This window comes from Salvelinus sp. IW2-2015, linkage group LG4p, assembly GCF_002910315.2.
Source record: "Salvelinus sp. IW2-2015 linkage group LG4p, ASM291031v2, whole genome shotgun sequence".
Lineage (NCBI taxonomy): Eukaryota > Metazoa > Chordata > Actinopteri > Salmoniformes > Salmonidae > Salvelinus > Salvelinus sp. IW2-2015.
In genome coordinates, this window is record NC_036841.1 from 19,399,588 (window position 1) to 19,425,160 (window position 25,573).

Genomic DNA, 25,573 nt, shown 5'->3' on the forward strand with positions numbered 1-25,573 from the left:
CCAGGAGAAAAGATTCTCTGGTCTGATGAAACTAAGATTGAACTCTTTGGCCCGAATGCCAAGCGTCACATCTGGAGGAAACCTGGCACCAACTGTATGGTGAAGCATGGTGATGGCAGCATCATGCTGTGGGGATGGTTTTCAGGCACTGGGAGACTAGTCAGGATCAAGGGAAAGATTAACAGAGCAAAGTAAAGAGAGATCCTTGATGAAAACCTGCTCCACAGCCCTCAGGACCTCAGACTGGGGCGAAGCCAGAGTCCGGACTTGAACTCGATCGAACATCTCTGGAGAGACCTGAAAATATCTGTGCAGCGACGCTCCCCATCCCAACCAACAGAGCTTGAGAGGAACTACAGAGAAGAAAGGGAGAGACTCTCCAAATACAGGGGTGCCAAGCTTGTAGCGTCATACCCAAGAAGACTCGAGGCTGTAATCGCTGCCAAAGGTGCTTCAACAAAGTACTGATTAAAGGGTCTGAATACTTATGTAAATGTGATATTTAAACCTGTTTTTGCTTAGTCATAAATTCAGAGAACCCGATTGTAATTTTGGTGCGCAAAGAAAGGAGTCATGAGTTCATTCAGGTGCGTGTGCCAGGCTCATTCTCTTAAGGACAACCCAGAGTATGACGCCATGTCATCTTGTAACTACATAAAATAGTGATCATAAACATTGACACTGTGTATGACAAGTTTTATGATATGGAAATGTGAACTGCACATTTGGACTTGTTGTATGACATCAAAGCGATATTTATTGGAATCCTCAACGTCTCATCTTTCAAAATACATTGAGTCTTCTTATTTCACAGCATTACCTTCATTTGCAAAAGTTGCCCAATTACCGGGAGGACTGGGGGCAACTTCTTGTCGCGTGGTGCTCAAGTTGAGAACGGTTGTCCCTCATAGTGGTCCCATGTGGCTCTGTTGGTAGAGCATAATGCTTGCAACGCCAGGGCTGCGGGTTTGATTCCCACGGGGGACCGGTACGAAATAGTATGATAAATGTAGGCACTCACTACTGTAAGTCCCTCTGGATAAGAGCATCTGCTAAATTACTAAAATGTAAATGTAAAACCGATACAGCACTGTGAAGCGCAGAGCCAGAGCTCTGACGTAATGTATGGCATGTTACTGTACAGCCACTACATTCCAAATTTAGGTGCTTATTATGTTCAACCCGCATACGGGGGTACGAGACAAACACTGATTTAGAGGGTGAAAAAACATTGTTTCTAATTGACAGAATGTTGCTAATTGGGTAGCAAATATGGAGACAGACAGAGAGTATACATCTCTACTCTGTTATCACTTATTGTACTGAAATGTTCAGATTCGTACAATTGAGGTTGCCATTCATAGTTGTCATGTATTTTAACACATTTCCTTTTCTCTCTTTTTTCCCGCTCCCTCTTAGTTCTCTCCACTCTTGTGAACAGCCCAACGGGAAACTTCTCCTCATACTCCCCCAGTACAGGCAAGCTCCCTCCCTCCGCCTCCACCCCTACAGTACCCTCTCGAGGCCTTCCTCTCACCTCCTCTACGCTCCAACCAACCCCATCAGCCCCTACAGTGGGGAATACCACCACCGTCCTTCAGGCAGCGTCCCTTACCCAGCCCACACAGCCTCTAGACATCGGCCCTCACAGAGGGCTGGTCCTTGAGCAAGGGAAGGAAGAAAACCCCTCAGCTTCCAGCCTGGAGTCCAAGATCCACAGCTTCCTGCAGGTTAACCCTGGCTTTAATGCCTTTAACCTGGGCTTGACTAGCGAGACCATGCAAGCGGGAGGCAGCGACATCAGCCCCTTAGCGGGTACAGAGACCCAAGTGGGCACCCCGGTGCGGGATGAGGCCGGAGGAGGCACCCCCACCCTGGATGAGTTCTTGGACACTCCAGGAGGAGCAGAGCCCTTCCTGGCCAAGCAAGGTCAGGTCTCTTCTGGGGGAGTTCCTAAACAACCAGATGGCAGCCTGTCTCAGTCTCCAACTGCCTACCACAACCAAGCCTGGCAGGATCCCAACAACCCTCATGTCCACTTAGGACCACAACCAGGTGCTCCGAATGGGCAGGGGTACCACCAGTTGCCTTATGGAGGGAAGGAAGAGATGCATGGAATAGGTCCTTCCCTCAGAGAGTCTGGGTTGGCCCATTACCAGCCCATCACGACACAGGTGTCAGCCCCAACCCTCGGGGAGGGGTTACCCAGTAACACACCAGGAGGGGCTCAGGCAGGGCCAAACCCCAGTGTGAGTGAAGGAGGATGGTATGGTAATCCCTACCCAGAGGGACAGGCCCTGCATCCTAACAACCACAACATGGCTGCATCAGGGGCAGGAGATGGCAAAACCCCCATGTCAGGACGGTATGCATACCAGGGGGAGGGGCAGACACAGCCCTACCAAACAAAGGATCCTCAAACTCTGCTTTCCCAACAGGGGGCCAACCCCTCAAGCTTCCTCACCAGCCCTCTGCCCCCCATTCCCCAGCTGCCTCCACCGCCCTTCCCTGGAATACCAGCCCCACCTGCGTCTGTCATTGTGCGAGGGGTGATGGTGCCTGTGGCGCAACCCTCACCAAACCTTGAGATGGAGGATGACAGGGCGGGCGTCAGTGCATTGGGCGGTCCAGTGATTATCAGTGATCACCAGCACAAATCTGCTTTCTACCCTGAGGGCCAACCCTATCACCCAGATGACCTTCATCGCCATGCCGATGACCCCCGTCATCACCTTGACGATTTCCGTTGTCACCCCAACGATCTACGCCGTCAGCCTGACGACCTGCATCACCTTGACAACTTCCGTCAGCACCCCCACGACCTCCATCGTCACCCAGACGATCGCTATTATCACCCAGACGATTTCCACCATCTACCTGTAGACGATCCTCATTATCCTTATAGAGTCAGAGAGCGCCTCACTCCCCCCCTCTCTCCCTCAGAAGACCCTTACTACTATAATTACCCTCCACGCAGCCCTTCCCCTCCATATGGTCACAGACCCCCCCTTCACCCTCACATGGACCTGCACCACCCTGACCACATGCCCCTGCCTCCCCATCCTCCACACCGTCCTCTCCACCCAGTTCACCAGCCACACCTGAGAGGCCTCCCGTGGGGTCCCCCACGCCCAACCCTCTGTGGCCCCATGCTCAGGGGGAAACGGCCAGGGCCTCCTTTCGGGGGACACCTCAGAGGGGGACCAGGTGGTCCGTTCTTTCCCCCCAAAAGACCACACCTACCTCCGCGCTTCTGACTTGTCAACTGACTGGGGTGACATCAAATTACAGTGCTTAGGCTCCCGGAATGTTATTGTGGCAGGGGGCGCGACACATCGAGGGTAGAATAGGAGGAGAGATAAGTTGGGAAGAAGCAGAAGAATTGAGGTGTACTTTTCTCTGCTCCCCTTCTTGGTTTAAGAGGCCTGAGAGGAAGAGGGGAATAGATGAGTACAATTGGAGGAGGAGTAAATTGGGAGGATCTAAAGGAATGGAGGAGAGGATTAGTGAAGACATGGATCTGGAGAAAGAGGGAATGGAGAGGTCGGCCTGAACAACGAAGACACAGCGGAATAGAAGAAAATAAGAGGTGGATATATAATTCAGTTTGATTTTTTGGTCTCATATTTGTTCAAATATACAACGTTAAGTCTTTAATTCATCTTCCACCCCTGAATTAGTGCTAAGCGTGCAATATGCTTGTGTGCATGCGTTAGCGTGAGTGAGCTAAATCTAAGACTACTACTGTTCATTATTTAAACTGCATTTTAAGACGTTATTCTTTTGCAAAGTAGGCATAAGTGTCAGGGATGGGTAGTTTCTCTTGTCATTTTTCAATGAAAAGTTGAGGCCCGTTTTCTCATTGAAAAGACCTAACCATGATCCCGTCAGCCAGAAGAATTGCTACTCCGTGGTCTCTTTTTGTTTACGTTACATTTTATGTACGTAGACGCAAAGAGAATCGAAACTGAACATCACGTTATTTCCTTCTACAGTGTCCGTTTGTGTAGCTGGGGGGAAACTGATGATAGATTCCATCAATGTTCTGATTTTGAATGTTATATTTGTGAAGCAACACTTTGTTCAGTGCGAAAGATTGAACCTTTTACTGGCTGTGTCATCACTTCTCTCATTTCTCAGAGAAGGATGACACCAGCACAGGGGTAATAGTAGAATACAACAGGGCTTAGGGGTGGGAGGGGGGTGGTATTTTTCTTTTCCCCTAAACATCAAAGAAGAAAAGAAGTTCATTTTGGAATTGGATCAAGAAACTTTCCGCCTTCAGCTACCTTTTACTTGTACTGACTTTAATAAAAACCTGATTTTGAAAACAATGGAAAGCTTCTTTCTTTCTCAGCCTTCGGAAATGCCTCTCACAGCTGCCTGAGTCATGTTTGCCTATTCTTCTTCCACCACGATTCTTTCCCCATCGTCAACTCTTCCACAATAACGTTAACGCCCATCAGGTTTTGGTCAATTCAAATTTAAGGCAGTCAATTCAAGATGTAAACTGAAGTTCCAATTCAATAATACAACATTTTTAAAAATGGCATTATTGAGAAGCTATTTTCAATGACTTCTCAATAAGTTCAAAGGGAGATGGTATTTATCTATTTGGGGATTTAAAATTCAAATAATTTCCTGGATTCACTGACTAAAATTCTAATTGACCCCAACCCTGATGCCCATGCACTAAACGGAAATCGAACAGAGAAATGTAAGTGCTTAGTCGTCTGTTGTACTGTAGGAAGCAATAGCCTAAGTGAATCGCATCTGTTGCCATGCAACGTGCTACTTAGAGTTAATTAGCTCGTGACCATGTATTAGTTCAGCCAACAAGGTCATACCTTGTAGGTCAGCTTAGAAACACTTTGGGCCTACATCTTACGACACAAGACTTAGCAAGTGTATTAGAGGCATATCATTGCATTTCAACAGTAAACACCAAAGAATTAAACGTGATTATGAAACTTTTGTCGGACCTGGCATGTTTTTGAAAGTAATTTATTCTGCATGCAGGACCTTGTTATTTCAGACTAGGGCCTGTATTCATAGAGCGTTTGAGTAGGTGTGCTGATCGAGGATCAGTTTTCAGCACTCGTACTCTGAGAAGCTTTATGAATACCGGCACAGATTCATACGATGTTGCCAACCGTTTCGTCAGATGGTTAGATGAGTGATATTCTCAACTACTAGTTTTAATGGGGGGAGGATCATAGCCCGCTGGTGCCTGATACAAAATGGTTTTTGAAACACAAAGTATTCCGTGACGACAGTGCGAACCTCCACTGACCTGTAACTAAAGATATAAAACAACAAGCAATAAAGAATGCTAGTACATTATTTACATGATTGGTTAGATTGACAGGTTGATGGGCTTTTAGATCAGGGGCCTTATTCATAACGCGTCTCAGAATAGGAGTGCCGATTTAGGATCAGTTTTGCAATTTCGATTACAATAAATACGATTTCATGGACAGTTGACCTGATCCTCTGAGACTCTTGATACATATTGCCCCAGGTTAAATTGAATTGAATGGTCTGTCGATCAATTTAGACAGAAAGTACACGCAAAAACAGCTGGATCTGCTGTTGATAGGCTATGTTAAATAATGAATGGTTAGTGAAGGACCTCAATTAAGGTTACCTAAACATTATCCCCGGGCCTTAGGTCAAAGTTTTAGCTGCCAGTGCACACTATTAGAGACGTCTATCACCATAGCCTGCATCACTATGCTTCCATGAAAATACTTTCAGTTGTAGAAAACCAGTACCTCTAGGCATGGGGTCATACACTACATTACCAAAAGTATGTGGACACCTGCTCGTCGAACATCTAATTTCAAAATCATGGGCATTAATATGTAGTTTGTCCCCCCCTTTGCTGCTATAACAGCCTCCACTCTTCTGGGAAGGCTTTCCTCTAGAAATTGGAACATTGCTGCGGGGACTTCCATTCAGCCACAAGAGTATTAGTGAGGTCGGGCACTGATGTTGGGCGATTAGGCCTGGCTCGTAGTCGGCGTTCCAATTCATCCCTAAGCTGTTCGATGGGGTTGAGGTCAGGGCTCTGTGCAGGCCAGTCACGTTCTTCCACACCGATCTTTACAAACCATTTCTGTATGGACCTTGCTTTGTGCACGGGGACATTGTCATGCTGAAACAGGAAAGGGGCTGCCCCAAACTGTTGCCACAAAGTTGGAAGCACAGAATTGTCTAGAATGTCATTGTATGCTGTAGCCTTAAGGTTTCCCTTCACTGGAACTAAGGGGCCTAGCCCGAACCATGAAAAACAGCCCCAGACCATTATGCCTCATCCACCAACCTTTACATTTGCCACTATGCATTCGGGCAGGTAGTATTCTCCTGGCATCCGCCAAACCCAGATTTGTCCGTCGGGACTGCCAGATGAAGCGTGATTCATCACTCCAGAGAACGTGTTTCCACTTCTCCAGAGTCAAATTGCGGCGAGGTTTACACCACTCCAGCTGACGCTTTGCATTGCGCATGGTGATATTAGGCTTGTGTGTGGCATTCATGATGCTCCCAACGAACAGTTATTGTGCTGATGTTGCTTCGAGGCAATTTGGAACTCGGTAGTGAGTGTTGAAACCGAGGACAGACTATTTTTACGCGCTTCAGCATTCTGCAGTCCCATTCTGTGAGCTCGTGTGGCCTACCACTTCGTGGCTGGGCCCGTGTTGCTCCTAGACGTTTCCACTTCACAATAACAGCACTTACAGTTGACCGGGGCAGCTCCAGAAGGGCAGAAATCTGACAAACTAACTTGCTGGAAAGGTGGCATCCTATGACGCTGTCACTTTGAAAGTCACTGAGCTCTTCAGTACGGGCCATTTTACTACCAATGTTTGTTAATGGAGATTGCATAGCTGTGTGCTGATGTTATACACCTGTCAGCAACAGGTGCTGGTTGAATTGGACGAATCCACTAATTTGAAGGGGTGTCCACATACTTGTGGACATGTAGTGTATATTATTCTTCACTAAAAAGATGAGCTTTGATAAATGTTGTAGTTTAAATTAAATGCAGTGCTGGTTTGATCAAATTCTGGCCTTGACCTTGACTTCAATATAAAACATTCTCTATGTGATTCTTTACAATAATAACAATACTAGAATAAGAAGAATTAACCAAACACTTAAATGCTGCCAGGGCACATATGTCTCAAGTAGACTTTGAATAAGTACTGAGGGAATACCCTTTAAGGAAGACTCTTTATTGAAATGGCATTTAAGTGTTGATTGAGCTTAATTGAAAATCATTGTAGCATTTTGTGGCTTTTTCAGTAATGGGAAAAGTGCTTGTGAGCTACCCATAAAAAAACTACCAAAAGATAGATGATTATTTTACATATGACCGCTATGGTTACAAACAGTTTCTCCGTAAGTAACCATGGAGATTTTGTTTTTATTTAACCAGGCAAGTCAGTTAAGAACAATTTATTATTTACAATGACTGCCTACCCCGGCCAAACCCAGACGACACTGGGCCGCCCTATGGGACTCCCAATCACAGCCAGATGTTAGCCTGGATTCGAACCAGGGACTGTAGTTACGCCTCTTGCACTGAGATGCAGTGCCTTAGACCGCTGCGCCACTCGGGAGTCCAAGATCACATAGGCCTATATATTTAAAAAAGGGAATCAAATCTTTCGTGTAGGGTAATATTTGACATAGTGTAGGATGTGTGTGCATGTTGAACACATACAAACGTGGGCAATGTTCAGTATTCGGGCGCTAGATGTCAGTAAAGACTCTCAGGCATTTGTATCGCAGTAGGACCATACGATAACATCTGACTGAGCAATGTTTTGAGACACAAGTAAAGTATCGCACGGTCATAGTTTACATGTAGCGTAGTATTGCCTATTCATAAGGACCGTGCCGCCTCGCCTGGTGAGAGCGTTGAACGTTTCCCCGCCCATTTTAAGAGCCCCGCATTTAAAGTTCTTGGCGAATGTTTTAAATTGTGGCCAATCAGTGCCCGGAACCGTGCATAAAAAATAGCTCCGTGGCCCAATGTTTTTCCCAGGCTCTTTCCCAAGTGCGCGTTTTCGAACTGTGCAGTGTGTAGGCCAGGGCGTGTTCAGCAGGGCGCAACATTTGGATAGAAATACGGTATGTAGAACAAACATGCCTATAATCCGACATGTAGATTAAGGAATCACGTCGGGCCGATTCATTGATTTATATCTGCAACGTTCGAGAACGTTTTGCAACTGAACGTGGCCCAGGTGCAGGCACATTCAGGAAACTGACGCACAAACAGATAAGAATGACAGGTCAGAGGCTAATATCCTACAAATTGTGACGTTTTTACGAATGTTGAATGTAAAATTATAGAGTAGAAAAAATGTCAACATGATGCAAAGAGATTGTTATTTGAATATTATAGCCACACTCAATGTGTGCATACCGTCAACGAACATACATGTTAACAAAGGAGCTAATGCATCCCCTGAATTTTTCATGTGCAAATATTTGTGTAGTGTTCACGGATAGACATTCCATGAGTGCAAAATTACTTTAAAAATAAAACATGACTTGCAGCTATAGACGACCATTTATTTTACAAGGTCTCATGTGACCAAAAAAATGAATAAACAATAGAGTAGCAGCCTTACAGATTGTTTTTAAATGTGTAAACCTTGTGGGATTTTGTTTTCATAAAACAACTGTGGTGTGAAGTCTAACTCTGGTCTGCATTGCCCCTACAAGAATAATTGTTAGCCTAATTTATGATGAAAGTTCTGTTTTATTTGCTTTATTAATTGATTTCCCTCACCTTATCTTACTCTGCTCTAATACCTATTTTCTTTCCATCCTTCCTTTCTCCTTCTGTTAACAGTAACCTGGATGACTCATGGTGACCTGTGCGAGGAGTGGGAAACCGCTGGCGTGAGTGACATACAATACAACAAGGTCTGATGTTATCTCAATGTCCACTAACCACAGTAATAACACATTTAACACCGCCAAAGAAGTGCTAAGTACAGGGCAGTTTCTCTGACACAGATGTAGCCCTGTGATGGTATAAAATTCAAGATCGAGCAAGAAGTTCTATTGAAAATGCTTTTGAGGCCAGGATTAGGCATAATCTGTGTCTGGGACAACTCCACTACATGACAGGCCATAATGTAGTTCAGCAAAGTAATTATATTGATCAATTCCACAGGTTTGTGATACAATTTTAGTCAAGGTACATTGTTATTCAAGCACCCTCTAGTGGTGCAATGTGACCACAATGTTATTATCAGGGTGGTGGTATGATTCACTAAGGTCTGCGTCGCAAATGGCTCCCTGGTCAAAGTATTGCACTATATAAATAATCTCGTTCCCTGACACTTCCGCCCAAATAACAAAGCCAATAAGATTGATGTGAAATTTCACGGCGTGATAGGCATTGGCTTAATCGGCTTAATCTACCAACCAAGCATCTCCCGCTACACCTTCCCCCACGTTTGTAGAAACACCTTCCCCCACATCCAGTAGAAAGAGGAGTGGGAGGCCCCGGTGCACAACTGAGCAAGAGGACAAGTACATTAGAGTGTCTAATTTGAGAAACAGATGCCTCACAAGTCCTCAACTGGCAGCTTCATTAAATAGTACCCACAAAACACCAGTCTCAATGTCAACAGTGAAGAGGTGACTCTGGGATGCTGGAATGTCATTGTATGCTGCCTTGTGATAAATACAATTTGATTTGAGTAGTGCCTGTTGTCATTGACTCATCATGGACATAACCCATTTTAACATGGACATTGCCATTGAAGGCTACCAACAGTTGAAATTAGTCAACTGGGTGGGGATTTCTATGTTGGGAGCATTCAGCCAATGAAAAACAAGAACATTTACTACTTTAAAATGGAGATGGCCTCAATGGTGCTGCTCATTCTGTAACAGAGAAAAAGATGAGTGCTCTATCTAGCTCTATGTCCTGTGCATCTCCCCTTTCATTGGCTAGAATGGTCACACCTGATCTCACCACCTGCTGACTGCCTTCCATCTTTGAGGACATGTATTTCCATTGTTTGAGCTGTCAATCTACTATCTTGTCAATATAATAGACAATCTTTGGTTGTATCGGTCCGACGTCTTGGCAATAAAGAAATTGTGTTTGTAACTCTCAAAAAACACTTTGTTTGTCATAGACGGACAAGATTAATATGAGCTGAGAGGCGAGTTCATAATGAGTTCAGGAAGCCAAGCTTGAGCTCTAAGATGTTCACAGTGATGGGGAAAGACGTTTTGAAAAAATATGCACTTTTTCTCTAACACTAAACATACAAATATGTATTTTACATAAGGAAGGTGAAATCTTATAGTTAGTCGTTTTATAATTTGATGATGCTATATTTAGAAAGCATATGTCATTTCTAGCCTTATTCATACAGTTTTGTTGAATAGAAAATACATTATATAAAATATTCCATATTTGTATCATATTTGTACTGTGTACTTGAGCATTCGTCCTCAAAAGCTACTACAACTCAGCAATTTATAACTATTTTTACCAGAAAGGTGAGATTCTAACCTGTCTTGGAGTATTCTGCATTACTAGTTATTGTTTATGGCCCTCTCATAATAAATAATTACTTTTGGGGATTACGTAGATTACATTTCCGATTACATTTAGTTACATTTAACTAGTTTTAAGGGTGTAGGCTTTCTTTTCAGTGAAGCCATTCACTAGCTAGCTATGTTTTTTGTTAATTAGCTAGATGGAAGTTGTGTTTTTGCAATCCCACTGGCAGAAGTTCATGCCTGAGTCATGCCTCCATTTGTAAATTCGCAAAATTTAAATGATGACAAACACTTTACTCTGTAGGTCACTCCCGTAGAATTCTATGATCACTCCCACTAGGCCCACTTTGATTCGTTTACATCCCAGACTCATATGCGCAATAGCCTGGGGACGCACGCAGCCTAATACATACCTACCGAGCTCAACTGGCCAACTGGCTGTATTGTTACGATTGATTGTCTGTGTGTAACTGTCCCTTCTCTCTTTGAATGTGTCTCTTGAAAAGAGAGGTAAGGGCTGTGAGAATGAGGAGGACAACCAGAGGGGAGCAGAGTGGTTGAGAGACAGCTGAAGGACATGCCACTGCCACTTAGTCAGGGAAAGTAAGTGCAGCCAGAATGAGTGAGCATGGTGCTCCAAACACAAGGCCAGACAGGCTAATCTCTCTGTTACACACACACACACACACCACACACACACACACACACACACACACACACACACACACACACACACACACACACACACACACAGTATTCTACTTTGGAAGATTCTGTACATTTAAACCATGTATTTTACTTACCAGATTTGATTAAAATAAAAGCAATAATAACATGTTTACTTCTCTTTAAACAACAATAAAATATTTATATTATCATAGCAAACTGTTTTTTTTGCTCAATTACTTGTATCTTTTGCATGAACTATAGGCTGACGTCATGGCCATTGTTGATGCATTATGAGGCACAGTGAGTGACAGTCTAGATTCTCCCAGCTGTGTTGATAGGATCATCATATTAATATTTGTGGGATAGATCGCACTTTAGAATGTTTATAGAAAGTGCTATATCTTGAAAATGTCACCGCTGACATGCATCTTTTTTAAATATTTCTAAATCAACAGCAGACAAATGAGCAATTAATAAAATATCCCTTTTAGTGTGGTTTTAATGTAATGATAACTACAATCTGTAGTTCTCTCAAGCTTCTCTTTTGTCATCAGTGAAATTACTACAATATGACAAAAGAGATGATAATTATGTACATAACAAACCCTGGCATTTTAGTGGCTTTCTGGTAATGGTCAACTGATGTCCTTGGTCAGCTACCCCAATTATTTGTATTTTTTCTCTTCTTTTTTCATTGAAATGCACCATCTGAAATAATCTCCTGCCAATTTAAATATTTTTTTTAAACATCAGTCATTGTATTTTATCATTAAGTTGACTAAGATGAAATCGAAAGGTAGTTTAAAGTTCTTGGTCCTTTATCCATGCATGTGCGTAGGGATGGAAGAGGGGATAGGATTTAAGGACGGATGACAGATGGTAATCTCACCATTCGAGGGCAAATGAAGTTGTTTGGGTTGGGTACAAGATTGGCAAAAAGAGAAACACCACTGGCTATTTAAAACTGGGATGAACACATTGTGGTTTTTGGCAAGAGCTCATAAATGTTATTTATTGTGAGAAAATATTGAACAGTATGTGATTCTTTGAAGTGCCATGATTTTTTTAATTGACAAATTTTACAAATGTTTTACCCGCATGTCACGTGCAACCAGGGGGAATAGAATCCTAGACTACCTTTACTCCACACACAGAGATGCATACAAAGCTCTTCCCTGCCCACCATTTGGCAAATCTGACCATAATTCTGTCCTCCTGATTCCTGCTTACAAGCAAAAAATAAAGCAGGAAGTACCAGTGATTCCCTCAATACAGAAGTGGTCAGATGACGCGGATGCTGCACTACAGGACTGTTTTGCTAGCACAGACTGGAATATGTTCCGGGATTCATCCAATGGCATTGAGGAGTACACCACCTCAGTCATCGGCTTCATCAATAAGTGCGCCGATGACGTCGTCTCCACAGTGACTGTACGTACATATCCCAACCAGAAGCCATGGATTACAGGCAACATACGCATCAAGCTAAAGGCTAGAGCTGCCGCTTTCAAGGAGCGGGAGACTACTCCGGACACTTATAAGAAATCCTGCTATGCCCTCAGATGAACCATCAAACAAGCAAAGCGTCAATACAGGATTAAGATTGAACCCCTACTACACCGGCTCTAATGCTCGTCGGATGTGGCAGGGCTTGAAAACTATTACGGACTACAAAGGGATACCCAGACGAGAGCTACCCAGTGACGCGAGCCTCCCAGACTAGGTAAATGCCTTTTATGCTCGGTTCGAGGCAAGTAACACTGAAGCATGCATGATAGCAACAGCTGTTCTGGATGACTGTGTGATCTTGCTCAGTAGCAACACCGGTAGCCGATGTGAACAAAACCTTTAAACAGGTCAACATTCACAAAGCCACTGGGCCAGACGGATTACCAGGACGTGTACTCAAAGCATGCGTGGACCAACTGTCAAGTGTCTTCACTGACATTTTCAAGCTCTCCCAGAAAGAGTCTAATACCTACAGTTGAAGTCGGAAGTTTACATACACTTAGATTGGAGTCATTAAAACTCGTTTTTCAACCACTCAACTATTGTTTGTTCACAATAAATTTGTATTGGCAAGTCGGTTAGAACATCTACTTTGCATGACACAAGTAATTTTTCAACAATTGTTTACAGACAGATTATTTCATTTATAATTCACTGTATCACAATTCCAGTGGGTCAGAAGTTTACATACACTAAGTTGACTAGTGTATGTATACCTCCTATAGGAAGGAGGTCAGAGAACACTAAGTTGACTGTGCATTTAAACAGATTGGAAAATTCCAGGAAAGGATGTCATGGCTTTTAAAGCTTCTGATAGGCTAATTGACATAATTTGAGTCATTTGGAGGTGTACCAGAGAACTGGCAGTGTGGTGCCAGGACAACAACCTCTCCCTCAATGTGAGCAAGACTAAGGAGCTGATCATGGACTACAGGAAAAGGCGGGCCGAACAGGCCCCCATTTTAACATGGCTGTAGTGGAGCGGGTCGAGAGTTTCAAGTTCCTTGGTGTCCACATCACCAACGAACTATCATGGTCCAAACATACCAAGATAGTCGTGAAGAGGGCACAACAAAACTTTTGTTTTTTGGCGTGGGTCCCCAGATCCTCAAAAGGTTCTACAACTGCACAATCGAGAGCATCCTGACCGGTTGCATCGCCGCCTGGTATGGCAACAGCTCGTCATCTGACCGTAAGGCGCTACAGAGGGTAGTGCCTTACGGTATTCAGACCCCTTGACTTTTTCCACATTTTGTTACATTACAGCCTTATTTTAAAATAGATTTTTTTTAAATAAAATAAATCCTCTACACAGAATACCCCATAATCACAAATCAAAAACAGGTTTTTAGAAATGTTTGCAAATGTATAAAAAATAAACAATTATCATATTTTATATAAGTATTCAGACCCTTTACTCAGTGCTTTATTGAAGCACCTTTGGCAGCGATTACAGCTTAGTCTTCTTGGGTATGATGCTACAAGATTGGCACAGTTGTATTTGTGGCGTTTCTCCCATTCGTCTCTGCAGATTCCTCTGTCAAGTTTGATGGTGAGCGTCGCTGCACAGCTTTTTTCAGGTTTCCAGAGATGTTCGATTGTGTTCAAGTCCGGGCTCTGGCTGGGCCGTTCAAGGACATCCAGAGACTTGTCCCGAAGCCACTCCTGCGTTGTCTTGGCTGTGTGCTTAGGGTCGATGTCCTGTTGGAAGGTGAACCTTCACCCCAGTCTGAGGTCCTGAGAACTCTGGTGCAGGTTTTCATCAAGGATCTCTCTGTACTTTGCGCCGTTCATCTTTCCCTTGATCCTGACTAGTCTCCCAGTCCCTGCCCCTGAAAAACATCCCCACAGCATGATGCTGCCACCACCATGCTTCACCGTAGGGATGGTGCCAGGTTTCCTCCAGACGTGACGCTTGGCATTCAGGCCAAAGAGTTCAATCTTGCTTTCATCAGACCAGAGAATCTTGTTTCTCATAGTCTGAGAGTCTTTAGGTGCCTTTTGGAAATCTCCAAGCTGGCTGTTATGTGCCTTTTACTGGGGAGAGGCTTCCGTCTGACCACTCTACCATATAGGCCTGATTGGTGGCGTACTGCAGAGATGGTTGTCCTTCTGGAAGGTTCTCCCAACTCTGGAGCGCTGTCAGTGAACAAGGCCCTTCTCCCCTGATTGCTCAGTTTGGCCGGGCTGCCAGCTCTAGGAAGAGTCTTGGTGGTTCCAAACTTCTTCCATTTAAGAATGATGGAGGCCACTGTGTTCTTGGGGACCTTCAATGCTGCAGACATTTTTTGGTACCCTTCCCCAGATCTGTGCCTCTTCTTCTTTTTTCTACTTTATTTTTTATTTTTAGCTTTGTCATTATGGTGTATTGTGTGTAGATTGCTGAGGAATATATTTTAATCAATTTTAGAATAAGGCTGTAACGTAATAAAATGTGGGGAAAGTCAAGGGGTCTGAATACTTTCCGAAGGCACTGTATACATATTCTACATTGTAATACACTACCCCTACATGCCATTGTGTGCTGGAGCTATGGGTTTATTTTTCCACTGTAGGGATGCATAACTACTTTTCCCTGAAGGAGGGAAATGAGGCAAAACATACAACTTCAATTGAAGACTTAAAATCATGCCTGACAAGACCAATGAAATCATAAGCGTATCCTATTATAGTGTGGATACAGGAGTAGCCTATTCTATAATAATGGTGCTGTATGTGATGCTAGTATTATTTATCTAATTGATAAATTAAAGTGTAAATGTGGATGGGTACACTGCTTACAGTACTGCTTACAGTATTGTATAAGCAGTGGTGTAAAGTACTTAAATAGTACTTTAAAGTATTTTTACTTAAGTTTTGGGGGGTATCTGTACTTTACTATTTATATTTTAGAAAACTTTTACTTTTACTCCACTACATTCCTAAAGAAAATAATGTAGTTATTACTCCATACATTTTCCCTGACACTCAAAAGTACTCGTTATTTGAATGCTTATCGAGACAGGGAAATGGTCCAATTCACACACTTATTAAGAGATCATCCCTGGTCATCCCTACTGATGATCTGGTGGACACACTAAACACACATGCAGATGAAAACGTGAATCAATTAAATGAATGTTACTGTGTGAATTAAATTGTCATGTTTGGATTGTTCAAGAGTTCATTAAGAGCTATGTATTTTGTAATATTTTATTGTACTGCAAGTGCTATGGATTTATTGTTACAGGACAGCGGATAGTTCAGAGTTGATTAGATTAGAATCTGTGTTTTCCAGTCTTTTGTTTTAACTAGCTCTAAGTGCAAAGAAATGTTAATTCAGGTTTGGCATGAGTTTCTGCTTGAATTTGGTTCAAATGGAAGTGACTTTGAGAACTAGCTACCAAGCTCCTGTGTGTATCAGACACACATTTTGAATTGAAGACACATGTAACCACGCTGTTTTAGCCTATTGGTGACAGTCTAGCCCAGCCTCACATTCAATTCGCGCATATATGTACAAAATGTATTTCAGCAGATTTCGTGCGTTTTTGTGTGGTTCAATTCGTTCGAAAATACACGAATTTGTGCTACTTAATTCGTGCGAAAAGACACGAATTTAACCAGTAGGCGACACACAAGCCTTTGCAACAACCATAGACGCGATCGCCTGTATTTCATTATTTATTTAACGTTATGAATATATAGATATTTTGTTCTTTTTTTAATCCCTATTAAAACATTGTGGTTGTATGCCTATATGTACTGTTTTCGATTTTTATGAACAGACTTTTCAGTATAGAATGGATGTAAGCAATGCATGATGGCTAATGGTGTTTTATTCGGTTGTAGTTCCATGTATTTCTTAAAAAACAAACGTGTAAACCATTTTTATTGACCAGAATGTAACTGAAAATACAATGGCAGCCTTGCCATTTTTTCCCCTATAACATTTGGGGAAACGTATGCAGTCATTGTAGCAGTGGTGGGCCGTCAGGGCCTGCAAGGCCTTCTCTGCTGGCCTAAACATCATCAGAATATAATTTTTTTTTWAAATATATTTTCCCACAAATATGTATTAAATTATTCCCCAGAGTAAGAGTTATACTCTTCATTTCATAGCTTTCCTCTTGGTTGCACTGCTTCCAGCCCCAGGTTGAGATTTGGAGGGCTGGTCTTTATGTTAGATATTTTATCCAATCATATTCAGCCATCATGTGTTGCCAGGGGTCTAAAATCTGCCCTCAGGCCTTCAGAATCAACAGTGCAGGCGTTTGTAGCTTGTAGCTTATAGTGAATGGAAATGAAAATTTAGTGTCAACCAATCAGCTTTAGAGTTGGCTATTGTACGCCTGCTAGCTGGCTCCAGTGTTACACAGGAGCCAGCTAGCAGGCGTAGTGCGTGCACGTCTTTTGATTGGATTACCAATATTGAGAGGCAGGTCCTATGGGCAGGTCTATGCAGATCTAGGAAACTGAATTTGATAAACGAATTAATTCACGTACTACTAAGCTGTTTTTTCAACCCACAATGGCGGAAGGAGGAGAAGATATCGATTTGGTCGAGGATATAATTATAACGGCATTCTCAAGACGAACTTTTCAAGAAAAGTTAGACATTGTAAGGAGAGGTCGCCCGACGCCACAAAGCCTGTCACAGGCGGGAAAGCCACTTTCAAAGTTTCAACTACGAGCGCTGTCAATTGCTCACAGGCTCCGAGAAGCACTGCAAACTGTACTGCTGGGAATGCCTATTATTTGCAAGTGATCGATTTGGTGTTGAGCCACACTGGCTTTGCAAACTTGAGTTGTCTAACCAAGGCAGCAATGAGACTCCAAAGTACGGCTGGGCACTTACAAGCAATTGTGCTTTTGAAAACTTTTGGGGACACCGGAGTGGATCTACAGCTCAAAAAACAAGCGCACAGGGCAACGGAGCTGCACAATGAAAAGGTGAAGGGAAATATTGAAAAGACTCATTGATTGTGTCATGTTTTTGGGTAAACACTGTTTACCCAAAAATGTCAATTTGTCAATTTCAAGGTGACGCAACGCCTGGTTATACTGCGTTTCTGTCTAAATGTATAGTGTCTAGAGTCATGGCATCATAATGATGGTAATAAGAGGTGGATTAATTCGGGCGGGACTGTGTAGTACCTCACTGAAGGCCCAGGCCCACGGCACGCCACTGCATTGTAGTCTTAAATTTTGTTGGCCTACCAAAACATTAACCCGTAATAAGGCTAGGGTGGCTGAGTAAGCACCTTTTCACTAGAAGCTTTCTTGTGTTCAAATTACCGTCAGTGCGAAATAGCTAGAAAGCTTTCGTATCTCCACTTGGCTGCACCTACGGTTATGAGAACGATAAAAAGTGCAATACCTGCGTCGACCTGTGACGAGCAGCAAAACACCGGAAAGCTTCTAGCCTACCGGAAAGTAAGTTACAAGAAGAATAAGAATGGTTACCTCATCCGGTCATGTGACATTTGTTGTTTATAGATTTTTCGCCCACACTAGATGTCTGGACCCTGGACAGGTAACAGGTAGGTCGCCAGTTCGTCCCTTGTTGTCAGAAATACAGCATGCATACACATTTGTTTTGTGTTAAAGTGTTTGGTTTAAAAAACGTGTTAAACCAGTAAGGAAGGTTACGTAACTAAGGTGAATAAAGAAAGTTGCATACACAACATAGAATGTAGAAAGAGGAGGAAGGGAAGCGCTACTAAGGTACACAATAGTACATTTTGGTAGATATTAGGTGCTCTTTGGTAAAAGGGGTAAATTGGTCATCAAAAAGAAAGGAGGACCAAGCCACTCTTCATATAATTAATTAAAATGCCTCTATTAGTATGGCATGTTCAATAGAAACAAAGTTGTTTTTAAACTGACGCGTTTCGGCTGCATGGCCTTCGTCAGGGAGTACAAAAAAAAAAGAATGTCCTCTTTTGTACAGATTTTCCAATTAGCCCTAATTGGAAGAGGGAGTGGTTACAAAATTGATTGGACACACCTAGTAAGCAATAATATACACATTAAAAAGTGAAATACTGTAGCTATGTTATCATAAACATTACAACTCCAAGCTAGAAGTATCAGAACACTTAGAAAGGTAGTTCTAACCTTACATATGACTGGGAGAAGTGTCAAGAATAAGAAAGCAATATATTCCATAGTACACTAGAACAAAGCAAAACATGAACAACAGTCTAAACATAGCTGAGGGCAATTGAGCAAAAATGTCCACTAGATGACAGCAAATGAATCTATCACGACCCTACAGGAAGGGTGAGAAATCCATATCTTCATTTAAACCAGGGTATTTAGTGGCCTGTAATTTGTAAATCGCAAAACTTTCCCATTGGTTTAACTGTTTAAGACGGTCCCCTTTTCTAATAGAGGTGGGAATATGATCAATACCCATAGCTTGTAGGGAGGCAGGGTTGCCATGGTGTAAGGACTTGTAGTGCCTTGCCATGGGGTAGTCTTCATTGCCTACCCGTATGGCGTACTTGTGTTCCGCCAAGCGGTCTTGAAGGCGTCTCTTTGTCCGTCCAATGTAGAACACCTTGCACTGTGGACATTCCAATCTATAGATGGCATGAGTGGTTTTGCAGTTAATGAAATGCTTGATGTAATACTCCATTTTGGAAGCTGTGTCAACAAAATACTTATTCTGTGCAATATTTCTGCAATGGTTACATTTAAAAGAGCCCTTGGGTTTGTGGTCAAGCCAAGTTTTTTGAGAGTCACCCGGAAGATAACTGGACTAATTTGTCATTTAGGGTAGGTAACAAGTCGTTCATTACCGGTAATATAACCCCAACAGCTCCCATACGTGCATAAATATTCCCAACACAACCCCAGCACCACAGCGTTATGATTTATCATTGCTTTTTGTTTGTCAAAGTAGACCCCACATGGCACAAATGTGAATTTAAACATAGACTCCGTGATATGACCTGAACACGGGCATCAATGATATTGCCCATTGAGCATGAGGCACAAGGATGCACTTGTTAGCATCCTTGTGAATTTCTACACATGTTGGCTGTGTGAGTGAGCCAGAACGTGGGTCTACTGCAGGTGCCTTTCCTCAGCTGACAAATCACTTCAACTTATGTGAAAATAAAATTCTTGCTTGTGCTCCATATGTGCACAAGCAAGCCATGCTTGTGGGAGACTTTTATTAGTGAGCCAGCCATGATAATTGAAATGCACTTTTTAGGAAAATAAGAAAAAGACAAACAAGCCTCCAGGGATTAGGTTCAGATGGAGACAAAGGGATGAGCGAGGACAGATTGTTCCTCAAACCAGGAAGGCAACTACATCCACTTCTGTTGGTAAATTTCATCCCGTCTAGGTGTTTAATTTTATTGGTCCCTGATCTGACTTTTTCCTTTCAAACATACTGTATCATAGCATATCAAACGTTTGTTGCCGTGCCATAGGCCGGTCTAGTACCATCTACCCACAGCACATAATACATTACATGCCGGTATGATCCCACCTTTCCCTGTCTCTAACTGTTGTCTGTCTCTGATGAAAATACATATTTAACGAAAGGAGAGTCCGAATTCCAGCAAATCTTTTGAATTAAAAACCTTTTTATTACCAATTTTTTCAGCTCCAAGGGCCAGTACATCAAGAGCCAGACTAGTGCACCATTTTGGGCCAGTCACTGAGGAAGAATCAGGTATTAATGAGCGATTGAATATATTAATCTATACAATTCCTTGTTATTCAGTGGGCTTGTAATTAATTTATTGTATTTTTATTAAATCTATCATTGGTAGTTGAAACAATAACAAAGCACACTCCCCTCCCCTGTTTTGGTTAAAAGCTAGGTGATGGTGTTGGCGAAATGTAACAGCTTTCAATTTATTGACAGAGCTATTATTGCAATAACTTACCATCAATGTTATTAAAATAATAGTTTTAACCATATATCATTTAATATAAATAAAAAAATGGCTTTATCAACTTCTGAATGCCCCTTTAAGTCTAATCCTTTCCTTTTTTGCATATCTTATTTTAGAGACAAGGACCAGTGGATTGGAATCCACTCCAGTTTTAAACATTGATGAAGAAATAGGTATGTTTAAATGCTTTAGCTTTCAAAATTGTGGTCATCTTGGTGTTACTGAATTATACTGCACTACATCTTTATTTTGACAGTGATGCAACATTTTTAAATGTGTCTCAAGTCTCCAGAATTTCGGGATTTGAGATCAAATGTTTGATATGAGGTTACAGTACAGAATGTCACCTTTTGTTTCAGGGTATTTTCAGACTTTTCTGATTTACCGTTTTGAAATGAAAGCACTTTATATGTCTAGTTGCAAGTTTTATTAGTCGTATGTACAGGATACTGATGGTAACACCATCCAGCGAAATGCTTACTTACAGGTAGCTTCTCTACAAAGCAATTGAAAATGCTGGAGTATAGAGACAAATTCAACATTTTAGCATCACTGTCCAAATACTTCTGTAGGGGAGTGCAATAACAACATCCTGGCAGAGCTTTTTCATCCACATTTCCTTTAATATGAAGCAATCTGCCATTCCACATTATGGAGTTTGTCTTAGTTGAATTCATTTACAGAGTCGTTCCTTTTGTAACCACTGTCTGTAATTGTGAAAGCTGGAAGCATTTGCCTTTGAGGAGAGTTTACTCTGTAGTCAAAATACACAGAGTGTACAAAATATTCCTAATATTGAGTTGCACTCCCTTTTGCCCTCAGAACAGCCTCAATCCGTCAGGGCATGGACTCTACAAGGTGTCGAAAGCGTTCCACAGGGATGTTGGCCCATGTTGACTCAAATGCTTCCCACAGTTGTGTCAAATTGGCTGGATGTCCTTTGGGTAGTGGACCATTCTTGATACACACTGGTAAATGTGGATCGTGAAAAACCCAGCAGCGTTGCAGTTCTTGACACAAACCGTTGGACCTGGCACCTACTACCATACCCCTTTCAAAGGCACATAAATATTTTGTCTTGCCCAGTCACCCTCTGAATGGCACACATACACAATCCATGTCTCAATTGTCCCAAGGCTTAAACATCCTCCTTTAATCTGTCTCCTCCCCTTTATCTACACTGAAGTGGATTTAACAGGTGACATCAATAAGGGATCATAGCTTTCACCTGGTCAGTTTGTCAGGGAAAGAGAATGTTTTGTACTCGGTATGTTTTTGCTCTTTTAAGAACATTCAGAATTTCTATTCGACGATGGGATCAAGTTCTATTGTTTGATATTCCAATTTAGACTTTACTCAATATTTTGGTCTGCCCTGTAATTGAATTTACTGTCGAATCAAAGCTGAGGTTTTTGGCTTGTCACACCATATATTGTGCAGAGATATATTTGCTGTCACCTACTTACACCCCTATGTGCGTTTTAGTAGATTAATTATATAATATTCTTAATTTAATCCTTTTCCCATTTTTGTGTTTTCAAAAAAGCAATACTTCATAGAGAAATTAACATCCTCCTAGCTGACTTAGAAGACCCTGAGTGTTCWAATCCTGCTGTGCCTGGTGCATCACACAGTTGGAGTGTGAGGAAGGAACTCTCACAGGATAGGTGGAGGGAGTCCYGGCCTGAGATTGTAGATTKTCTYCRGGCTGCAGAGCATGCTTCTCAGAAGATCTGTCAGTCATGCAATGTGAAAAGGGCTATTCTGCGATGTAGAGACTGTCTGCCGAAACAGCTTTACTGCAAAGACTGCGATTTCTCTACACATGCAAAGTTCCCCATGCACAACAGACAGTCCATGATCGAGGGGTTCTACACGCCCCTTCCTTTAACTACAGCCATATCTCTCCACAGTGATGGCAAATATGCACTTCATGAACAGGTAGATCTGTTCAGCTCTTTTGAAGAGCATGAAAGTGTCAGCCCCAGGAATGTCCCATCTGGCGTTTATGTGGATTTTGGAGCAGCGAACTGACTTCTTTGGCAGGGTAACAATCAATTATACTCAGCTTTACCAATGTCTGACTTCAGTTTAACTATGTTACATTTTATTACAACACTTTGTGTAACAACTTTATTTCCAGTACTATAACTATGTTAAAACTTCAGGTCTCTTGCTACAGTACGTGTTAGCCTCCTGCACCACTGTCCTGCCATGCACCTTATCTGTGCCCCTCTCGCATCCAATATTTCTGCTCTTTACAACATAAGTACTCGTCCTACTTTTGCATTGGCTTTCACCTGCTTTGCTGTCAACACTATGTACTGGTGCTGCTTTAACTCAAATCCAGTCAGCCATAGTGAATTATAGTATGTTTTGTTTATACTATTGTAAGTTATTTCATATTTTCTATATGTATTTTTCCCTTACCAGAACGGAATGATCTGTGGGGACACTTTTCAAAAAAGCTTCTTTGAGTGGACGTACTGCCGCTCTGAAATTGATCAGGTCTGTGATATACAGGACTTTGACTGCCCAGCCTGTTCACCCAGCATGCTTGCAGTGTCAGTGGACGGGAACAAGAAGCTGTATCGATTCAAAAAAGGGTATGTAAAACTATTCATAATTGATCAAATAACACCGTACTCTATATCATTTAAACAATCCAAACAAGGTTTGCCTTTTCTTTGTCCAGTGTGAACGTTTTCAAATGCAGTCGAGGTCATTTTTAGCTTAAATGTTTTGAGTTTGTAATGAAATGAATTATCAACATTGTCAAGTGTCCCACAATCAGTTACTGAGGTTGATTGCTATTTCATATGTCATATATTTAATGTATTTCACCTATCCTTTCAAGGACTGATGACAAAGAATTCTTTGATGGCGTATTTATCTGCAAGGATGAGGATGTGTCTGACTTTGTGAACTARGTCCATACAAAGACTAAACATGTACGTTTCCTGTGTATCTTCRAATCTGTGAAATAGGACTGGCCTCGGGCCATCTGACTCAAAGGCAGACTCGTTATACACTATTCCAATAAAAACATATCATTTTGGAGAGATGGTAATCCTCTCTCTTCAAGTCCAGGGTCGTTACACCACTTCCCTCTGTTCAGAAATGCAACACACTTTACAAGTGCTTCTTTTTGACAGTTAATCTCCAACTTCTGATCTCCATTGTAGCAAACACAGGGGGTAGCTCAGCGCCATCAGCTAGATTTTAAAAACCTAACCACTGTCCCGTTAACACTTCCCCCAAACATTTTTTTCTACCTATACTCTTCTACTCCCTTGTCTAGGGTTATGGAAAAGGGGTATGTGGAGCATCCCAGTGGACWGCAGCTYAAGAGTCGTCAAGGAAAACAAACGACAAACTTGATGAAGAGGGACTCGAAGTTGCCGTCTGCCGCCYCGGAATACTTCTAAGGAGCCTCAACATGATGCGTGGAGAGATATTTGCGTACCCACTGTTCTTGCAGAAGGAATTGTCTGGCAGCAGGAACATACAATTKATGTGTAKGGATGTGATCTGCAKATTTTGGCCATACCTGACCAAAGTTGCCCWTCATTGTCCAGAGCTCGCCACTCTTCTAGACATGAAGCCACTTCTTTCCGTCATGCATGCAAAGGCACATCGTTTGAAATGCGAGGTAAGTTTTTCTTTATTAAACTGTTCAAAGAGAATTTCCAGCTTCAGTCCTTTACAAGGCTTCCCATTTTAGATGTTTGTTATTCACATAATTGCAATATTATGTCAATATTTTTTTTTAATGTAAATTAAGATTAAGTGGGGAGGACGGAATCAGGAAGTAGCTGACACAACTCTGGGGGAGGTAGTGGAACAAGGGAACAGCTTCAATCTGTTCCAAGCAAATGTCCAAAGGACGTAAACAATTTGTTTAAGGTTGTTCTATTCAGCTATGTTAATACTTATCTGGAATAAGGAGTTCTATTTGGCTTTTCTAGCAAGAACAGACATGCTAACCATCCAGGCCATGGGGTGGAACAGAAGGAAGAAAAACAACCTGCACAGAGTATTGTCCAGAAGATACTTGAAGGGGTWTTGTGTGGATCAATACATTTATTTTAGAAGTATTATATCTATGCATTTAATTTATTTTAAAACAATTAATTATTCTGTTTTGTTTTTGTCATTATTCTCAGACAACAGCAAAAATCCAGGAGGAGACCCAGACTCTCGAAAAGTTTAAGAGTGATTCGGGTGTAGGTGATGAGACTCTGTACAACTGGACAACGGAAGTTCAGCAATGGGCTAATACAGGTAAATGAATACAAAAAATATATAATCCTAAATGTAACTCTCCTGGACTGTCACCTTGACGGAGTGGAGAGGCTTGCGTACTCCAGTGACCCTGAGCGCTAACCCTTAGAGGGTGTATTCCKCCGGCAGGTGCAATCAAGCCGGACAGGTGGAAGGGTAGGAGGCAGACAAAACATTCCCTGGTTATCCAGGCTGGGGCTCACTCATCTCCACATAACAAATAATTTGTTACAGGAACCTTCACAGGCCCTATGTTCCTCCAGGAAGTGAGTGCAACTACTCYCCATTGGAGATACGTTGTTAATTTATTGTATTTCAGAGGAAACAAATGAGAACATGGATGGTCCCCTGGTACTACAGAGAACAATTGAAGTCCTGTTTCTTAGCATCAAACAAAGGAAACAGAACCTCTACAGTCAGACAGGTTTGTTACATTTCATGAATATTGAATTGCACTTKATTTCTCTTTCATTTCAAAGCCATGCAATTTAACAAATAATTCCATTCTCCTTTTGTTTTGATGACAGATGGATGCAAGAAAAGACTCTGCGCAGAAAGATATTGGAAGAAAAGGACAAATTGACAGCTGCCATAGGGGAGTACAACACCCTTGTACCAGATTCAGCAATACCATCTGCAGATGAGATCCTTTCCGCAGACCTTCATGC

The 25,573-nt window shown here is 42.2% G+C and overlaps 1 protein-coding gene and 1 pseudogene across 2 annotated transcripts in view; both read left to right on the top strand.

The window, feature by feature from the left end:
* The window catches only part of LOC111960658 (regulation of nuclear pre-mRNA domain-containing protein 2), a 44,944-nt gene extending 33,587 nt beyond the window's left edge, over window positions 1-11,357 (top strand). The window contains exons 10-12 of one of the 2 annotated variants that reach the window (XR_002876880.2): window positions 1,420-3,589; window positions 8,870-8,943; window positions 11,052-11,357. Coding sequence is in view for 1 of the 2 variants with exons in the window: in XM_023982776.2 (XP_023838544.1) it covers window positions 1,420-3,257 (1,838 nt within the window). In the remaining variant the exon portion in view is untranslated. Of the gene's footprint in view, window positions 1-1,419; window positions 4,335-8,869; window positions 8,944-11,051 lie in introns of those variants that run through there. The other variant, XM_023982776.2, reaches the window with a different exon arrangement.
* Window positions 11,358-18,147: 6,790 nt separating this feature from the next.
* On the top strand, window positions 18,148-25,573 carry LOC139024234 (uncharacterized; annotated as a pseudogene).